This window comes from Triturus cristatus, chromosome 6 (assembly GCF_964204655.1).
Source record: "Triturus cristatus chromosome 6, aTriCri1.1, whole genome shotgun sequence".
Taxonomy (NCBI): Eukaryota; Metazoa; Chordata; class Amphibia; order Caudata; family Salamandridae; genus Triturus; species Triturus cristatus.
In genome coordinates, this window is record NC_140589.1 from 666,062,035 (window position 1) to 666,083,053 (window position 21,019).

The following is a 21,019-nucleotide window of genomic DNA, read 5'->3' on the forward strand; positions in this document are numbered from 1 at the left end:
ATATACAATAAAGTTAGTTCATGGATCACTAACCCCTGAAAACGATTGGTTTATAAGAATAAATTATGTGACGGAAGCAATTGCTCAGTGGTAAGACAGGTTGCAAGGTTTTAGGGCCATCGAGGTTCAGTCCAGACACTGGTATTTCAAGTTTATCTCGAAGGATTTGATGTTTGTCGCATCACCTCGTAGGCAAATCTTTTCAAAACAGGTTAGTGGGACAGTGTGGTTTCATTGCTACAGCAAAATCTGTGATGGGATAGTGGAGTTAACGGGCAGATTTCTCCTCTAAGTCTAGTGGTCATAGCTATAATTTTTGCTTCCGGATTACTTACTTTCTTCACATGACTGTATACATGTCTTGAGTTGGAAATGTGGTCAATGAAATTCTCTAATATACTTAAACTCTAAATACTAAATGTAAATTTCCAGTATTTGTAAAGTGCGAACAATTACCCGAGAGTGTCAAGGCGCTGGGAGCGTTGGGGAGATTAAGCGAGCTATTGCCCAGAGTCACATGGTGCTGTGCTGATCTGCCGCCGGCACCAGGGCTCGAACTGTGAGCCCCCCGGTTCCGGAGTCAGCTGCCCTGTCCGCTGCACCACACCTCTTCCCTTCCTTAAGAAATACTGGGGAGTATTCATAAATACCTCAAGATGACAAATACGAAATCAAGATGGCGGCGATTGTTAAGATACTTTTTATTGACTCACCCTCTAACTTTTCTTCGATAACGTAAAGAACATACAAAACTCAAATTTGAAAAATATCACAGCGAATTCCACATTTTTCATTAAGTTATTCGTTGATATATTATATTTTCTTCATATGTGAAGATAAAAAGTGTTATACTACATTTTGACTCAGTATTACAAATGACTTCTATGATAGCAGCTGAGAACAATGGCAGAAAACAATGCAAGAGAGAAGCCCACAATAGAGAAAAGTAAAAACACACCAGATAAGTAAATCAGGAGAGAAGATAAAATAGAAGAAGCAAGAATAAAATTCAGACAGAGCAATTTTTTATAAACATGTCTAACTGATCTGATCAAATAAATCCAACTAAAGGTGTGAGTCAACTTACCTGACACAGATGGAACACAATCTAAACCATCATATATGTCCACTGAATTGTCATCATCACCCTTATAAGGAGAACCTGCTAAAGGAAATCAAAAAACCTGTTTTAATGAATGTGTGTCTGAACCTCAGATATGACCAGTAGGATCATTTGTACCACTCTAAAAAATCCACTCAATGAACAGCAACATTCCAAATACAAAGTCATATCACACATGAACAGATAAAAACAGGCACCATGTGATAACACAATAATAAATATGATAAAGAGCGTGGCCAAGCAAGACTGCGTACATAACCCCGACCACTCCTGCAGGCTCGAATGAAAACCCGCTGGCCAGAAAGTATACCATTGGGGAGGACTCCAGGCAATCCTCTGTGCGCCGCCCGACATGTGGATGCGCTACAGCCGCAACATTCAGCGGCAGTGGGATGGCAAGAGCAAGGCCTCATCCCTGCCTGGGTCAGGTGGCTCGAGGGATGACTTGGGTGCCAGTGAGCTCAGCGGTGTGGTTTTTCCAGCAAGGTCTGGGGAATCCTGTTTGGCTGGGACCGCTCCGGATTGGTCATGATGGGTCCTGGAGCAGGAGTCGCGGCCTAGGTGGGGCTGGACCGGAGACTTGGCCCTAGTGAGAAGTGGGGCCCAAGGCATGGGGACGGGGCTACTGCCCAGTGGGGAAGCTGTGAGTGCAGACCCATCAGCAGGGGGGCTGCACTGCTCCCAATTACCGGGAGGGGGCGGTACCCAAACTGCCAGGGACCCTGGAGGCGGGCTTGGCCCAGAGAGGCACATGAAGTGAGGCAAAAGAGGCGAGGCCAAACTGCAGGGAGAGAGTGGCATGTGTTGGAGGGGTCGAGACCCTGGAACACACGATGAGAGTGCAAGTGTTGCTGCGATACCTGTATCTCAGAGACTAGCGGATGCTGGCTGTGGTTTGGGCACGGACCCCTGATTATCCTATGGCGTGCCTGAAAGAAGGAAGACCGTGAAGAGCCCTTTGTGCCACCTGGGTAATGACAGAAAATGTGGCAGTAGAAGGTCGCAGAGGATTTGGGGGCCTGATGCCCAGAGGGAGAGGTCGCTCCTGGCTGTGGTGAAAGCCTGAGAGGGGGGGACACTGCACTCTGGGAGGACTAGTTGGCCCGCAGTAGGTATGGTGGCAAAGTTAAACACGGAGTGGCCACAGAAGGTGCGGGAGCCCTGTAAGGTGGAAGTGGGGCCCCAAGGCATAGGTGCATGTGCCCCGCAGGACTTCCCCTAGAGAGGCTGTATCTATGTGGGGAAGAAACCTGGAATATTGGTCTCAACACAGACTGAAATGCAACGTAATAACTGGGGGTCACCGTCTGCTACCTGGAGTAAACATGGGCAAGTACAGGCAGCCTAAATCGCAACAAACACAATCATCCAATATATGGACCCCACAGTGTATCATAACAGTCTGGGACCCCGGGGGGGGGGGGGTCAGGAGCAGGGGAGTGCCCGAGGAGCCCTCTGGAGCTGAAATCCTTTCAGCAATACATCGCTCTAGAGAAGCACTGGAGGAAAGGATAGCAGAAATCACAACTGAGGTGAACTTAGTACGCACAGACTACCACAAAGTGGCTGAGAGGGTTCAAACAGTGGGAAGCTCGGTGTCCGATCAACAAACTGAGATGCAAGTGCTAAACACTCAGGTGACCTCTCTGCGCTCAACGGTCGCTCAACTGGATGAAAGGGCAGAAGGTGCGCAAAATCGATCCTGCCAAAATAATATAAGATTTCTGGGTCTCCCAGGGAGAGCGGAGGGGGCTGACATGGTGCCCTTCTTGGAGAGATGGATTCGCAATGTGCTGAAACCAAAACGCCTTTCTGAGGTGTTTACCCTGGGGCACAGGATCCAGTCCGTGGGGCCCTGACTTTGCTGCCAATGTCATACGCCCACAACAGCCCCCAGGGCCCCGATTGTCAGGTCCTCAATTAAATGGATCAGGACTGCATTCTGCGGGCAGCCAGGGAGGCTGGCCTATTGGTCTTCAAGAAAAATGCTATCTCCATCTATGCAGATTACACGAGGAGAGTACAAATGTAACACAAGTCCTACATGAAAGTGAAAGTCAAACTTCAAGCACTTAATCTTCGTTACATGTTATTCCCGGCCCATCTCAAAGTGATCTTGCAGGGCAGAGACCACTTCTTTGACATTCCAGACAAGGCATGGGTGTGGCTAGAGGTGTTGCAAAAAACTGGAGCGGGGAGCCCTTGGTGGCCGGCTCAGCGTAGCAGTCGCCGGAGACAATGTAGATGCCGGAAGGAGGCCCGGACGAGATCTCCCAGGGTCACGATTTGCTCGGAGGCACAATGTGGAGAACATACTACTATGCACCAGAGGACCTAGACCCTGCAGACCAGAACACTAATCCTGGCCGAAGGCAATTTATAGGAAAGCATACTGAAGAGATTGAGCCCTGGCCCATGAGTGCCACAGACACAGAGTCTCACCCCTAGTGAGAATGGGGGAAGGCCCCTTGTAGCCAGTGGGAGGGGTGGGGGGGGGGGGTGGGGGGGGGAGGATGTAGCTCCTGGACTCTGCTGTTGGACGGAGCGAAACATCATGCATGATGAGGCATTGGCGGGACAAATGGGGCTGCGGTGGCAGGGAAAATAAGATGCACTATGACCCCTAGTTATCGGGGAACATAGTGGCACAGTGGTTGAAACTGCGCTGGTATGGAATCTCCCTATAAGGTGGGTGGAGGGAGGGGTGGGGGTCGATGGGATGAGCTGTAAAAGTTGAATTAGCATTAAGTTACAAGAGGGTGGGATGGAAGTGGTACACAGGGACCCATATTTGGCTTCCTAGATGTTACACTCGAGCGGGACCCCAGTCGGGGATGGGGGTAAGTCTGCTCAGAGGGAGGGGGTGGAACGGGAGGGTTTGGGGAGGTCCATTGGAAGAACAGTTTACAGTTTGTCGGGAATAGCACTCAAGGCTCATTGACTGTGCTCTGGAAATACTAGGGGAGGGAGATGGCAACCCCCTTGCAGGAGGACTATTCCCCAACTCCAGCGGAGTAAGATGAACAGAACAGCAGTAACATGGAATGTGTAGAGCCTGAACAACTGTACGAAGAGGTATCGTTTGTACTCCTATTTGCAGAGGTACACAGTGCAGGTGGTACTCCTCCAGGAGACACACCTGCTGTAAGCTGAGGTTCAGCACCTGGGAAGGCGGTGGAGAAGATACCTCTACGCAGCCTTGTATTCAAATTATGCCCGTGGGGTGATGATCTGGATTGCAACAGGGGTTTCCTACCTTCAACAGGAGGTGCCTCAGACCATAAGGGAAGGTATGAATTGTTGTGGGTGTACTGGACACAACAGACACCTGTATAGTAAATCCCTATGCATCTAACACTGATGAGAAAGAGCTCTACCCAGAAATGCTGAAGTTAGTGGTCCTGTATCTCTATGTGCGCTTGGTGTGGGCAGGCGCCTTGACAGGGCTTCTTCCCCTCCCATCCCACACAAGGCAGGGCCATAAACCCCTGATGGTGGCCTCCCCGATAGAGGTAATGGAGAGCCTAAACCTAAGTGAGATTAGGGCTCACCATCACTCAGCTGACAGCAAGTTTTCCTAATACTGCCCTGAAATGAGGTTCACAGTGGGCTAGATATGGTATTTGGCAGGGAAAAGGATATAGACATGTTTCGACACTCAGCGTATCGGTTATTGAACTGATTACTCCCAACTTTTGGTCACACTACTTTCCAGGTAGATGAGACAGAAAATTCCACTTTGGAGACTCCGCATGGAGGCGCTAGAGGGCGTAGAATTCAGAGATCATGTGAAACACTTTACTAACCTCTTCTTCCAGGAGAATGAGCATATCACTGAGAGTGGGAGGCTTACAAGGTAGCGCTGGGGGGTGGGGGGAGTGCATCGGGTACATCCATGGGGTGCAGGTGCAGCTGGAGTGGGAGTTCACAGACTTAGAGAGACAGCTGACAGAAGGAGACAGTCACATTAAGCCAGACCCTGAGGCCTGCAGACGACAGGCGCAGTTAAAATGGCAAGTTCGAGACACCTGGACCCACCAGGATAAATACTGCCACACAAAGTATCGGCAACAGCACTTTAGGGTAGGAGAGAAGACAGGCAGCATACTGTCTTGGCTGTTAAAGAGGGAATAACCACAATCTCATTCTTTCACTGCGGGGGAGGACGGGATGTGCATAGTGGCGTGTGATCGGATTAACATGGCCTACACAGAGTTTCTGCTGAAGGGCTTTATGCAAAGGCCACTGGCAGCTGTGGGGAAGATAGAGGAGTACTATAGGAAGCTGCCTCTCTATATAGTGTACTAAAATGAAGTACACTGGGCTTAGAGTCCAGTGGGTCCCCAATTTGTTTACAGAGGCTAAAGTAGACAATACTAACGCTCTCTTTTATGTTAGTGTGGGCAAGCAGTTAGGCTTACCAGAGGATAGTGGTACGCATTTGTTGTTCTCGCAGAAGGAATAAATGAGACACTCACTCAAGGAATAAATCTGAGACCAATTTAGAAAAATAAAACTTTTTATGTACATTGCAAGCTCAAGAAATTCGGTTCAAGGTAAGTACAGTTCTCTATATGAATATTGTTGGAAACAGCCCACTCCCACTCCGCAGGGTGGTGGTGGACTCCCCGAACACACTGTGGTAGCTTGGCTCGAGTGGTCAGGAAACAGGCACCGTGCTAAGCATACAATATACCCATACAATAACCATGCGTGCATCCGTTCCAAAAACGACTCTACACCGTAAAAATTATGAAAATATTCTTCTTTATCTTTTTCTCTCAGTTGCTGATTGGAAAAATAAATAAGACAATCACAATATACAAATTTAAATAGTGCAGGTCAAGTAAATACTGTCTGGAGATTCAATAAATAGGGATGATCATAACTACAAGGGACATAAATATAAGTGCAGGTAATACAGGCAATTAAATATTCTGAGGCATTAAATACTGAACCAATAAATATTGTACACCAACAAGTCCTGTAGACCAATAAATATAGTGAAGCAATAAATAGGTTAACACAATAAATACAGTGCCCCCAATAAATAATTAAAAGTATACAGCAGCACTCATGTAATCAGATTACTTTTCAATTCCTAAGGGCTGATTTGGCCCAGGCACAGCTTGTAGGGTTGTGGAAGGCTTGAGGGGTACTACTCCCTGGCTGGGACAAGGCTGAGGCCTAAACTGAGGTAGATCAAGGGGGGAATACCAGTGCCCTGGCTTTCTCTCTCCACACAACCTCTCTAGGTTAGTCCCAATTCACCCCTGGCACAGTCAGGTTGGTTCCAGCACCTCCCTAGCCCCTTAGAGCAGTCTCTCAGGTCTCCACAGGGCCTTAGGCGCCCTCTACTCCACTTACTGCCCTTTTTCTGTTGTTCCGACGCCGCTGGAGTCGTGTCGATGCCGTGAGGCGGTTCCGGTTCGGTCTCGGCGGCCTCGGCACAATGTCAGTTCTAGACGACGCCGGTAGGCGGTTCCGGTCCGATGTCGGCGGCCTCGGTTCGATCTCGACCTCCGATTCGACGGCGTCGGGCAGTCTCTACTCGGTGTCGACTTCGGGCGGCTCCGGTCCGATGGCGCTCTCGGCTTCGATGACGTCGGCCGGCCTGGCCTCGATGTCGACTTCCGGCGACTCCGGGGTGCGATCCTCACCCCCGACCTCCGGTGCTCCTCCTCTCAGGCTCCGGGCGACTCCGGAGTGCGATCCTCACTCCCGACCTCCGGTACACTTCACCTCGGTCTCCGACGACTCCGGAGGGCGGACTTCACTCCTCCGATGACGCCGCTCACTCGACCTCGGTTAACTTCCTCCTCGACCTTTGGTATTCCTCACGACCTCCGTCGGCGCCCTCTCACGACCTCAGGCGGCTCCGGGTACGACGTCTGCTTCTTCAGTCAGCGCCGCTTCTCCACCTCGGGCTCCAGGTCTTAGGCTACTCGACGCCGGACTCCAGGGAAACCAGTTTCCAGGTCAGGATCTTGCTGCTTTCTGCTTCTAAGGCCTGTTCCTGCTGTCCAGGTCCTTAGGATGAGTTTTTCTGGCTTCTTCCCACACAGGGCTACAGGCTGGGATCCATCAGTAGGGACTAGTATCAAGGGTGGGTTTATGGACCCCACTCCAGGCACAAGTTTCCACCCCTGCTGCTTCACTCCTTCCTCCTTCACTGTTGTGCTGCTCTCTCTTCACCAGTCAGGTGCCAACTGCCAACTCCAACTGCCAACTCTCTCTCTTAACTCCCCAACATTCCAAACCGCCTCCAACTGTCACAGGGTTCTGGAATGTTCTGGAAGGTGCTGGTAGGTTCCAGTGGATGCTGGTGATGTCACAGGTGGCCACCATTTTGTGCTTCAGGCCCTCAGACAGAAGTTTCAGGGGTAGGTAAAATGGCTCCCTGAATCTGCAGCAACACTAAAAAGTCTGGTGGTTCCCAAAAAGGAAAAATTCAAACAGGGTTTGAGGCAAAAGTGGGACAAAATAAATAATGATGAGGAGGGACCACCCAAAGGGCTGACAGGTCTAACAAATATTCACAGGTAAGAAAATGTTCAAACCTGTGCGCTTTTACACACATTGCAATCCCATGGGAGATAAAGTCAAAGATGCATAAAGGTAGGTACAGTCGGTTGCAGAGGTTTACCTTCTGGGATCAGAGTAGTAGTGGGCTAAGGTTCAAAGTACTACCAGCAGTTCTTCGAGAACCGCCCGGGATCTACCGGGAGCAGGGTGCTGGTGCACTATGGAAAAGGGGGCCAAATGAAAAGATACTATACATACATAGATGGTTCGCTTTCGCCCTCGGGGGTGGGCTATCCTCCCTTGTCTATCCTTTCTCAAGCAGACACCCCTGTACGGGTTAACCAGCAATGCTCATGATCTAGTCAATTTGATTGCTTATTACTTATATCTATTTTTGTTTGGTAATGGTGGCAGTTGTGCAAACATACCAATGTGTGGGGACTGTGTTTTGTTTGAGGGTTTTCATTCATTTCACATGTACAGGTAAATGGAGAGAGGACACTGCATTTGCCATACCATCAATGCGCTTGTTCCTTCAGCTTTTATTTTATATTATGTTAATACAGTGATTTCTGCTTTGCAGTTCAGCTTACTTAATCACTGTGATTATGACAGAAAAGAGCGTGACTGTACTGGATTACATGCGGATTTTCTTTTGAACCGTATTTAATGCATATATTTTGTGATTTTGATTGAAAGGCTGTCCTACCTACCCAACTCTTCCATCTACTAGTTTCTGTTGGACACTAGGAGATATCAGGTTTTGTTAATTTTATCACCAGATTTCTAATGGAGAGGACTGTATTAATCCACTGATGCCCACTTGAGCTTGTATCTGAACAGTTACCTTTTCACACTTCAGTATCAGATCAGGGACCTGCTGAGGTACATGATAAGCCCACTTGGGCAAGATTGACACATGGGTTTACAAGGCGGGCTTTCTACTTGCTTTCTCGGACATGTATTTCTGTTTATTACGATTTGTTTATAACACAATGCTTGTTTTATGGCAGAGTACTGCCAATGTAGGATATAGTTGGAGGCATATTATATTCCTACTTGGGAACAATATGAATTTATGCCATTCGTTTCCTTTGTTGCTTTTTTGTTACTGCAATATTATGTTTAAAGAAAACACGGTAACTTTCCAACATATCGCTCAATGTGAAGAACTGTGTAAATCCTCTTTCCATTGTCATTGTGTACATTAATGGAGGTGGTTTACACTTGAACCAGTGTGCGTGAGCAAGGCCTGAAACGCATTGCTAAGCTGTTTGCAGTTGTTTTCCATTAATAAGGTATTTTCACAGTGCTGCGTGCGCACCTGCTACATCTGACAAGATTGCGTAATTGAAGGATTGATTTAGCCGGATACCACGCGACACCCCCCCAATGCAAGGCAGCTAAAGAGAATTTTAACCTGATATATATATGCAAGAACAGTAACTACAGACATTCAGGGTTTCTACACCTGTATGGTGTGTAAAGCTTGCAAATTCAGTTCAAATGTGAAAAGAGTTTATTACCCTATCACAGATGAAGATAGACAAGTTAAATGTTTCTCAATGAGTCTATCTGACTACTGCATATATGTACTGAATTGCCCTTGTGCCAAGAGATACGTAGGAAGTACTATGTTTGCTGCCAAGAAACCAATCTTGGAACACATGAGGGCGATTCAGAATAAGGACAAACTCTCCCCAATAGCACGACACTATGAGGAATTCCACAAAAGCAACCGCAATTTGTTGAAATTCTTTGTAATTGACCGAATACCGGCAACCATCAGGGGGGGAGATAGAATTCGCAAGCTACGACAACTTGAATCCCATTATATCTTAGAACTCAACACCAAGATTCCATGGGGTTTGAATTCTGAAGAAGAATTAGCCTGGTTTCTTGGTGAATAGCCAACTCCTCAATTAGGTTGTTTGCAATATGTACATTATGTGGATTTTGACTTTTAACACTTCTACAAAGACATCCATGTTTTTAACAGTTTTTTTCAATTAATTTGTAATTGGCCCAATTTATAATTGTATCCTATTTTTGTTTACTTTTCTAGATGGTGCAGACATATGAAGGTTTACTGCTTAATCAGACTCAATATAAATTTTTGCCTTAAATCTGGTATGATGTTCATGCTAAGGAGTCCAATAACCCACTGGGGTTATATAATGCATTAAAAATCAAAAAACACAAAATGCATTAAAAATCAAAAAACATAAATCTGAGTATATTGAAAAAATGGATAAGCATATGGTTGTTACAAAATTGCTTAATCACTTAATATTCACCCACTGGGGTTTTATTGTGCTGTTACACCGTTCACATTCTTGTCTTTAATGCTGACATGATGTTTATGCAAAGGAATTCAATAACCCACTGGGGTTATATAATGCATTTATAAACTAAAAAATTACAAAATTTAGAATTTATCTGAACACATTGCACAAATTGATAAGCATATGAATATTTCTTTTTTGCTTAATTTCTTAATGCTTACCCACTGGGGTTTTCATTTAGTTGGCATACCTCTACACATATGAAAAATTCTTATTTAATATTTCTTCAAATACTTATTTTCACCCACTGGGGTTTTATGGAATCATAATATTTTTTACATATACTCTTAATGAGATATGTTTATCAATATATGGTGGAGGATAATGATGCTTTATCTCTGCAGTAATTTCTGCCTTGTCATTTGCAGCATTTCGAAAGTGTTTACTTTGACATTATGATATTTTAAGGTATTCTCGTGAATTTCAGTATAAGCCAGAAATTTGTACCTAGCGTTTCAGGAATGTTTACTGTAGCTTTCCTGTGACATTATTGTATTTGCAATACCTACTAAAGTGATGTCTGTTATTTACGATATGCTTGCACTTGATTAGAGGCCAGTACTTAGAGAGTAGGGATTTACCTAGATTTCTCGCTCTTCCTCTTTCTTCAGTAGAAACTTAACTATGTTCTATTCATAAGCAGCGCTTACTGTTTGTTACTACTAGAAATAGTAATAAAGTTGTGTTGAAAGACCCAAAACCGATACTTATCGTAAGGCAGCTGTTAGTACTCTCACACATAATTAAATTATGCACAAGACATCTCTGAGACTTGAGTATAAAATACAAGCATTTAGTTCATAACACGTGCGAGCTTAGTACATATTATATGTTTACGATCTAAGGTGACGACAATTACTGATGTTATGCGCAGGTTTTCAAATTATTGTATTTATACATGGATGAATGTTTAGAAGGGTCATTAATAGAAGAACTATTATAATTTTGCAGTTCTTTGTATGTAAATTGCACCTCTTCGAGATGGCTGACAATTCAGGAACTATGAATTGAAGTTCCTATGTATACGTCCTATTTCTGTTTTTTTTATTATTTTCGTCACGTTTTTTGTTTAAAATCTGTAAAGCACTAAGCGTGTAACTACCCGTGATCAAGGCGGTTACGCCGAAACGCGTTGGGTAAAAGTGGCTTGATTTTGATGAATAAACCACCGTGAAGCCGCAAGACTGTGTTTGGACTTTCATTGGGAAGGAGTGCATCGGATGCGTTGTTGCATTGTGGAACTCAATATATATATATATATATATATATATATATATATATATATATATATATATATACACACACACACACACACACATATACAAATATGTATTTATTTTATAATGTATCTACTGTGAGAGATATACTCAGGTGTCACACTATATATCAAAATTCAAAAGCTTCTACCATTTTATAGAGTATGCCTTGACTGCTTTACTGACCTATCCTCAGACTTAAGAGTACAAAAGGGCACTTGCTTATCTTTAAGGATGTAAGAGTACTGAAGAATCTATGGTGAACAGCAGTGGCCATCAAACATATCGATCAGGAACCAACCACTGTACCAGAAACCCAGGATAAATGCCAATTCTTGGGTCCCACTTTGTGAAAAATGTAAGTTGTTAAATTACAAAACACAACCGCCAGCAGAGTTCATAACCAAACATTAGGAACCATTCACACACTGGAACATTATCATGACATTTATCAGAAGGTGGAGGTTAATACTAATTCACTTTGTCCATTTTCAATGATTGAATTATATGTTGCTTGTGCCAGGAAACATCTGAACGTGTGTTGAGATTATTTCTTTTTTTTTTCTTGCAGCTTATATAGAAATACATTACCAGTGAGACTGTCGAAGAAGGTCATATCACCATCATCTGCAGCCATAGTATCCATCCTTTACAATTGTTCCATCGCTGGAAAAAAAAAAAACACTTTGAGAAATGACTGCAAGGAAAAACACTATTCACAAATTTTAGTCAGACTTTGGGAGCTAATTTACAATTGAAGCATCATCTTTGTTGGTAAAGGCAACGCTCAATTGAGTTACTTAAATAAAGACGCACTGGAGAATACCTGTTTTATAAAGAAAACGTTACCTGAAACATAGTTTTTCTTGTCATCACTCAGTGCCACTAATTATGCTAACAGAATAAAAAGACTATTCCATCCCACTGTATGGTTCTGATGAAGCAAATGCAAAAACGACAAAAAACAAACGCCCACAAAAATTAGAAAACACATTCTGCATCAAGAAAAAACACTAATGTGGTCACAAAAATGTAGATGAGTATGGTTTAAAACAATATTTCCTTTGTAACAAAAGTAAAAGCATAAGCTCCGACAAACCAAATAATATTGTGAGAAACTGCTATGAGAGGCGCACATTTGTTTAGCCTACTGAAGTACTGAGGCTTTGCTTTCTTAAATCTGTAGTACAAGAGTAGTTTAGAAATGTACTAAAAACAGGAGACTGTAAAAATATTAAAAGTGATCCATAAATATTTCAACTTAATTCAATCAGAATTTTTCACACAGCTTATATCATTGGTTGGACAATAATGATATGACCCTCCGTTTTGTTGCACTACTCAGTACATGACCCTCAAACTCAAGCCATCACATATTGTGGTGTTATCTTGCCAATATCTTAAATTATCAGGGGTATGGAATTTAATAAAATATCTACTTATCCACGGGGCCAGTTGCTTCCTAAATCTACTTGTCCTGTAACAAAATCCACTTGTCCCTTTGGTGCCATGTAATGCAGCGACAGACTGTGGCAGCAATCTCATTATAAAAGAGCGCAGATATAACCTCACTGATGCCAGAGCTCATCTCATAGTAGCATTTGAATACTAGCAATTCCCTTCTGTTGCTGTGTTTCTGTAGATATACATACTGGGGCTGAAGGCAGTGGTTAGCAATAGTTCCAGGGTTAGAATGCCATTCTGAGTCTGTGCAAACCTACTAACGTACATGTTTAAGGGTTTCACCAACTCTCCTCTAATCTTTCCCTATACTGAGAAAGCTTGAAAATGTACTCCGGACAATGACAGATGTAAAACTTCTTCCAGGCTAGGGAAAAAAGTGGTTCAAGAGAAAGTGAACTTGCAAACACTCAGATTTTTGCATGAGCAAATCGGCATGTGTATATTTGCTCATGCTAAATTGCAGTTCACAAATATTTTCAAAGAGTACGATGTCTTGGCCTACTTCTGTAAATTCTTGCGAATTCACAAATGCCGTACATTTGCACTTAACGCAAGGACATATACCATGGGTGCACTTTTGAGACTCTGTAACAATTAGGTCTCTAATTAGGTTTGGCTTTAACCATGACCTTTTGTGTTTATTAACATTCTTTCTATCGGCTGTCTTCACTGTGAGTGACAGCATTCTGCTCTTTCACAAGGAGCATATCGGCACACAAAGTAGTTTTGCTCAGTGCCAGGAACTAATGTGGCAATGTGTGCTTTTTGAGACCAAAAACTATTATTACTATTGCCAATGTTTGTTATAATGGTGAGGGCCCAGCAGCTCCCACACCAATAAAGCTTCACAAAAACCATGCCAAAACAAGCCACCCACTGACAAAACCAAAAGGCTGACCACCAATTTGAGACCTATGGATTTGCCAAGGTTTGTTTATTTTTAGGTTTCCTATAATCTTATTGAAACTGGCTTCACTTATTTTTCATTATGAATATTTTTGGGACATACTAGCATACATCAACACATTTTACTAAATGATGCCGCAAAGGTACCTAAACATTTACAGTACGTTAGCTAAATGATTTTTTCCTACTAGTATTTTTTTTGTCAACATTTTATTTTGAAAGCAACAAATCATCAATCTTGCTTTTAAGCTTCTGCAAAAATTTGCATCGTACCAGAGAGCATTCTGGGAGCATTATACATAGCCTCATATTGGTAAGCTTTTAAAATGTGTGTACACCTACAGAACCGCTGTCAGTAGTGCAGTCGGAGCTAACTACATTTACTTTAAGTGCTCACCCTAATAGTAAAGGCTTTGCATTAATGAACCATAAAAACAAGCCTGAACAGCAATAACATATGGATACAAATACTACCTTAACTAAAGACAAGGATCCATAATGCGGTACTGTAAACTAGCAGCCAAAGGGTTTGTGCTGTAGGGGGTTGGGCCTACTTGTCCCGAGGACAAAATGCACATGAAAGCTCGTTGCCCTTCACCCCAAACAATATGTCCTGGGCATCGGACAAATTACTTTTTCCAAGACTGATCCTAAATAGGTGGTTTGACAACAAAGTACCTAGAATACCATAGACCAAAAGTAAGTGTGGTGCATACCTTCATTATGCCCAATTCACCCAAACTAACAGAAGAAGAAAAGAAATTGATTAACAGCCAGATAGTGAAAGAGGAAATAGCTAATGCAATTAAAAAGCTCAAAGTAAAAAAGCCCCAGGCTCTGACGGGTATCCAGCACAATTTTAAAAACATTTTCCACCTAGGTTATCCCTCCAATGTTAAACCTTTTTACCCACTTTGCCAGTACAGGTCAACTCATAGGCCCCCCAGTGGAGGCCTTCATAACATATGATCCTCAAAGAAAGGGAAAGATGCAATGCTACAAATACATTGCACACCAATCTCATCGGTAAACGTAGATGGCAAAATGTATGCTGTGATACTTTCCTCCAGACTACAAAAATTCATATCTACACTCATTCACCCATCACAAGTGGAATTCCTAAAAAACAGAGTATCCAGCAACAATACAAGAATACTTTGTCACGTCAATTAGAAAGCCAAAATCTTAAACACCCCTTCAGTTGCAATCACACTAGATGCAAAAAAAGCATTTGACAAAGTAGATTGGTACTATTTAGAATCGGTCCTTAGGAAATTTAATTTGGGTGAACAATTGATCAAAATGCTAATGGCACTATACACGGTTGCTAGGGTTAAAGCAGGGGGAACGATTTCCAACCTCTTTTCTCTAAACCAAGGAACCAGGCAGTGTTGCCCTCTTTCACCCTAACTCTTCCTCTTGGCCCTAGAACCATTTCTCCATAACTTTAGAGAAAATACAGACATAGATGGTGTATTATTTGGAATTATCACCATAAAAATAGCTGTTTATGCAGATGATAGTTTAACTATCCCGGAAGATGCCCCCCTCTTCCATTACTGCCTTCATGATATCAATCAGGGGCTTCTCAGTGGTATCAGGTTATTTGCTAATAAACACTAATCTGAGGTTGAATTTCTGAATAATCACAGAAATAAAGAAATATTATGAAATTCCGTCCTCACATGGCAGTCTGGTGGCATCAAATACTTAAGGATCGAATTGTCCAATTACCTAATTACCATCATTAAGCATAATGAAAAGACCACACTCAAACAGATCTTGACGATTAGTCACCAAAATTTCTTTTGTGGTGGGGAAGAGCAGAGTACCTTAAAATGAAGATTACTCCTATAGTCAGCCCTTTAATCAGTATACTCCCACTAGCAATCTTTAGCTACTTTTTATCCAAAATTGACACTATCATTAACAAATTCTTATGGCAAAACAGAAAACCAAGAATTTAACTAAAAAAATGTAGGCTTCCTGAGGACATGGGGGTTGTGTTAGCCTCCCTAACTTTAGGAACTATCAAACAGCATTCTTGTTAAAACAAGGCATTAAATGGTTCATTGTTGAGTCAGACTACGCGCCAGCATGGGTGGTTTGGAAAAATCGCTACTGGATGCTAAACCTATTTGCTCATATCCAACGATGAAATACATTTACCCACCATTCTAAATACAACATGAATAATACTAAAAAAAAAAAAACTATACTGAGAATGGACTACCATTCAAAAATAAGGATCCACAACTCCAATCAGGCATCCATGTGGATCAACCCTAAAATTATAATTGATGGACAATCACTTATGTGGATAGACTGGTAAAAGAAAGGAATCAATCTGGTCAAGCACTTATTTGCCGGGACCTCTCCACTCCCTTTCTCCAGTTTACAAGAGCACTACCTCTGTTGGAAAACCTCGACTTCTACAAATTTCTAAAACTTAAGGTTCAATTATTTAAAAGACTCAGTTCTAAATAAAGACCCATCACTACCTAACCTTATTGCTAGCTTATGTAAAGCTGGCCATTTGGTTTCCAAAGTATACAAGCTACTCTTGACAAAATCAATGAAACTTCACACACGAAATGAAAAAAACTGGGAAGCAGAACCACGCGAAAGCAACAAAGCTTGATTGGAAGAATACTTACAAATCTCCTTTCATAAATAAGTAGGGCTCCAGGTGTTATGACATTTATTTTTTTAACATTTTCGTCTGTATTTATCGATATTTTTTTTCTTTCTAATTTTATATTTTATAAACATTTTGTTTTGTCGCAAGCAAAAACAGAAGATGAAGCTAGTATTTTTTCACATTTATTTCAATAGTCAATGCGCGCTCGGTTGTTATAGGTTTAGCAAGATTTATGCAGATGGGTAAATGGGTTACTGCTTTTAATAAAAGTGTCACGTGGCCCATAGTGACATTGTCGTCTTCTCTAAGTTAGCATGAGCACACTACAGACATTCCGCTGCTTTGTGCACGTCACTACACAAGTTTATTTTGCAAATGCGTTTGATATTTTCACATGAGGACCTATCGCTGGGTTCACGCTTTGCATGTTCCTGGGATTTAGTCTGAACATCGTGAACAAGGTTGAGCAACAATGCCCCTTGTTATTCTGTTCTGGTCAGGCCCTAGCACCTAAACAAAACATACAGATGCAGCTGGTGTTTGGGAATACGTACTTTGGTCATATTGGAATACATGGATAGGTAGCACACACGGAGATGGACCTTTCCAGGAAGAAGAGCATAACAGCACCTATGAAGTCGATCTACCATCTATAGACTGAGGTATGAGGGTCTTCAGATAACACCCAGAGATCTTCTAATATATAATCATCCTGCTTTTGTGCAAAGGGAGGGAGGTTAGTCTACGCTGTCACTCACTACGACAGCTCCTTTTATAATTTGTGGACTACTTGCTATGCAGACCGTATTTGTGTTATGCATTTTTCTGCTTATTGTGGCACGTATACTGCACATTAGAGCACGTTCGTTAAAATAAATATTTTTTAAAAGTACAGGAGTACAAGAGTGTGAGCAAAAAGGGTGTGTCTTGTAACTGCGATTCCTGAGACAGTCGGGAGTGTTGTGTTCTGAGGTGTCTAATCACTTGTTCCTCTGTGAGTGAGTAGGATGGGCAAGTGAGGCACTATAGCTAGTCGGTCCTGGGCTCATGGGTACTAAGGTGGTAGTCCCTATGTAGTAAGGTCTCCTAATCCTACGTATAGTTCTGTGTTTGCGCAGAATCCCTGAAACAAGAGACCCTTTTGTTACTTGCAGTTAATAAATTGCAGTCCTTCTATTGCACCCCTCGCTCACTCATGTAACACATCACATACATTGATTTACACACACATGATTTGTCAATGTATAATATAAATCACTCTGACACTTTGCATTATGATGAGTAGGGCTATAGCGCTATAAAAGAAATAAAACAAAATAGTGGAATTTAAATTATTTGTGTAAATACTGGGACAGACCAACTTATCCAACATTCCTGCAGTGCATGCATATCTCTTGGCTCCAGGGACTGAACAAAGTCACACAGCAGGCCTCTCTTAAGTACCTGTGAAGTGATAGGTTGTGTGTATTAGTTTTCCCTCAATTGCTTTTAGGTTAGTCCCCCTCCTCAACGCCCCCCACCCGACCACCCCATAGCCCCCAGCCAGGACACTTGAACAGCAACACAGCTTTTCTTTCTGGCAGAATGTGCTTAATCCAGAAGTGTTCTGAAGTGATGTCACAGTCCCAGTACTTATAACAGTTTCTGCCTTTGAAGTAGGCAAACTTCAAAGGAAAGTCTTTGCAGTACACAAGACCCTGCCTTACATGATCTGGCTCCAGATTCACTACTGCTTTGTATGAGGGCAGGCACAACCCTAGTCAAGTGTCAGGGGCAACTCCTTAACCGCTCTAGCTCAGGAAGGCTCAAAAGCCTGATGATGGGCCATCAGGATATGCAAGGCACACCTAAGCTCCCTTTGCGTGGCTGTCTAGAGTGAATGCACAAGAGTCCAACTGTCCTCCTCACCCAGACATGGATTTAACAGGCAGGCAGAGGCACAGAAGGGTTAAGCATGGAAATAAACCAACTTCACCAAAAGACACTTTAAATTATAAGTTCAGAAACCCAAACTCCAAATCTCTATCTGCTCCCAATCGGAAATCGCACTTAAAAGATATTTCAAGGAAATCGCCATGTTACCCTATGGGAGAGATAGCCCAATAGTAAAAAACTAAATTAGAAGTATTTCACTATTAGGACATGAAAAACACACCAGTACATGTCCTACCTTTTAAATACACTGCACCCTGCACATGGGGCTGCCTTGGGCCTACTGTAGGGGTACCTTACATGTAACAAACTGGAAGGTTTGGGTCTGGCAAGTGGGTGCACTTGCATCCACTTGCCACAGGCCCACTAGTAGCATTTGATTTACAGGCCCTGGTGCACTTTACTAGGGACTTACTATTAAATCAATTATGTCACTATGGATAAACCAATCAGCAATACAATTTACAAAGGGAGCACTTGCACGTTAGCACTGGTCAGCCGTGGTAAAGTAAAAGACAATTGATGGACGGAATGCAGAACAAATCAAAACATTCACCCCCAGTCAAGAGATCTGGGTTAAATCCATAATTATTTTGCTCACCATGCCACCCCAGTTTAGACCTGGCCATATGCAAATCAGTCTTGACCCTGTGCCTCATGGGAGCAGTCCAGCCCGAACTGCAAAGCAAGGTCCTCCCTGGACTGGAAACAAGCATAGGACCGGTTTCGGGGTTTCACCCTCTTCAGCCAGGATAGCTTGATTCCAGTGGCACAGTGAGCCCAGGACTCCCGTCTGAGCATACCTGGCGCATACCAGCCGTGGTAAAGTGCCAGAGTTTCAAAACCAACAAAAACGAAATGCAGCAGACAAAAAAAGTGGTGCGAAGCAAAAAGACAGGGGAAATCACACCAAAAGGTGCCAGGTCTAACACATGTCTCCCTGGCTGAAAGTGGGGAGAACCACCCAACGTCATGGGAGTTCTCTTTACTAAGGCGGAAGAACCTGGACAGACCGTCAGCGTTGGCGTGTTCTATGCCAGGGCGCATTCTACTATAAAGTCCGTTCCCTGTAGGGAGACTGACTACCTCAGCAGTTTTGGTTTCCCATTCCACATTTGCATCAACCATCTGAGGGGTCTGTGGTCTGTCTGAACTTGGGAGCGAGTCCCAAACAATTAGGGTCTTAGCTTCTTCAGCGCTCGGACCACAGCAAAAGCTTTTCTTTCAATAATGCTGCACCTCTGTTACCAGGGAAGTAACCTCCTACTAATGAAGGCTATGGGTAATCTAGGCCCTCTTCGTTCAGCTGTGAATGCACGGCCCCCATACCATGCTCTGAAGCATCAGTCTGCACCACAAACTCCTTGGAGGAGCCAGGAGTCTGGAGCACAGGCACCGTGTACATGGCCTCTTTCAGGGTGTCAAAAGCGGTCTGGCATGTCTCAGTCCTGCTCACCTGACGTGGGTGCTTCCTTGAAGGCAGCCCTGTCAAGGGGGCAACAATGGTGCCATACCCATTGACAAATCTGTGTTAGTACCCGGTGAGGCCTAAGAAGACTCATCTCTGGGGGTACCCAAGCCAGAATGGTGTCAATCTTGGGTTGTGGGGGCGCCACCCGCTTCCTACCTGATGTCTCAAGTATACCACAGACCTCTGCCCTATCTGGCCTTCAGAGTGAGACCTGCCTTCAGCAGGGCCTTCAAACTTTCCCAGAGGTGTAAGTGGTCCTCCAAACTGGAGCTGAAGACTGCAATGTCGTCAAGGTAGGCGGCACTTAAGTTCTCCAACCCAGTCAGGACCCGATTGACCAATCTCTGAAATGTGGCGGGAGCATTCTTGAACTCAAAAGGCATACCCCAGAACTGGTTGTGACCTTCTGGCACGGAGAACGCTGACCTCTGTTGTGTCTCTTTGGTGAAGTCAATCTGCCAGTACCAAGACTTTAAATCAAACGTATTGAGGAACTTGGCAGCTCCCAGCCGATCAATGGACTCATCAAATCAGGGGATGGGGCGCATGTCAGTCTTGGTAGCAGCATTGAGCCCATGGCAGTAGATGAAGAACCGCAATTCAGGTGTGGCACCGGGCACAACAGCTTTGGGAACAAGGACCACTTGGCTGGTCCAAGGACTGCTAGAGGTTTTAATCACCCCCAAAGCCAACATCTTGGAAACCTCTTCCTTGTTGCTTGCCCTCACTCGGCCAGTCAACCTGTACAAATTGTGCTTCATAGGTGGACTATCCCAATAGCAATGTCATGAGTACACCAATGGGTGACTTCTGGGGTGAGTGAGAACAGAGTAGCACACTGCCTCAGCAGTTGGGGAGTGTCACTGTACTGTTCTAGGGTCAGACTAAGGGTGAGTATCACACCCTCTATTGACCCATCCTGCTCCTAGGCAGGCAGGAGGTCGGGGAGAGGTTCAATCTTCTCTTCTACCCCATCACCAGTAACCAAAAGCATTGTTACCTCAGACCTCTCAAGTGTGGTGTGAGGTGGTTTACATGTAGGACCCACAAGGGGTTCCTACGAGAGTACAAATCCACCAGGTAGGTGACATCACTCTTTCAATTAAAGCAATTAAAGTGGTGATCCATGGGGCTGCTATTCCCACTTACGCCTCATGGGCTCCAAAAGGCCCCCAATCATGCCCTTCAGGGTTCGGTTGAATCTCTCAACCATCCCATTACTCTGGGGGTGGTGAATTTGTAGTTCACGCCACACTCCTTCCACATGGCCTTCATGTACAGTGATATGAAGTTGGTACCCAAGTCAGATCCCACCTTCATTTGGAAACCCATGTGGGATGAAATGTCAACTTATCA

At 43.8% G+C, this 21,019-nt stretch overlaps 1 protein-coding gene across 3 annotated transcripts in view; it reads right to left on the bottom strand.

Annotated features, from left to right (window-relative positions):
- The window catches only part of CASP8AP2 (caspase 8 associated protein 2), a 210,286-nt gene that overhangs the window by 108,517 nt on the left and 80,750 nt on the right, over nucleotides 1-21,019 (bottom strand). For 2 of the 3 annotated variants that reach the window (XM_085611156.1, XM_085611155.1), the window contains exons 2-3: nucleotides 11,841-11,915; nucleotides 1,088-1,165 (exon numbers count right to left, since the gene is read on the bottom strand). In XM_085611156.1, the coding sequence (XP_085467282.1) occupies nucleotides 1,088-1,165; nucleotides 11,841-11,895 (133 nt within the window). In that variant the 5' untranslated portion in view covers nucleotides 11,896-11,915. The remainder of the gene's footprint in view (nucleotides 1-1,087; nucleotides 1,166-11,840; nucleotides 11,916-21,019) is intronic. The other variant, XM_085611157.1, reaches the window with a different exon arrangement.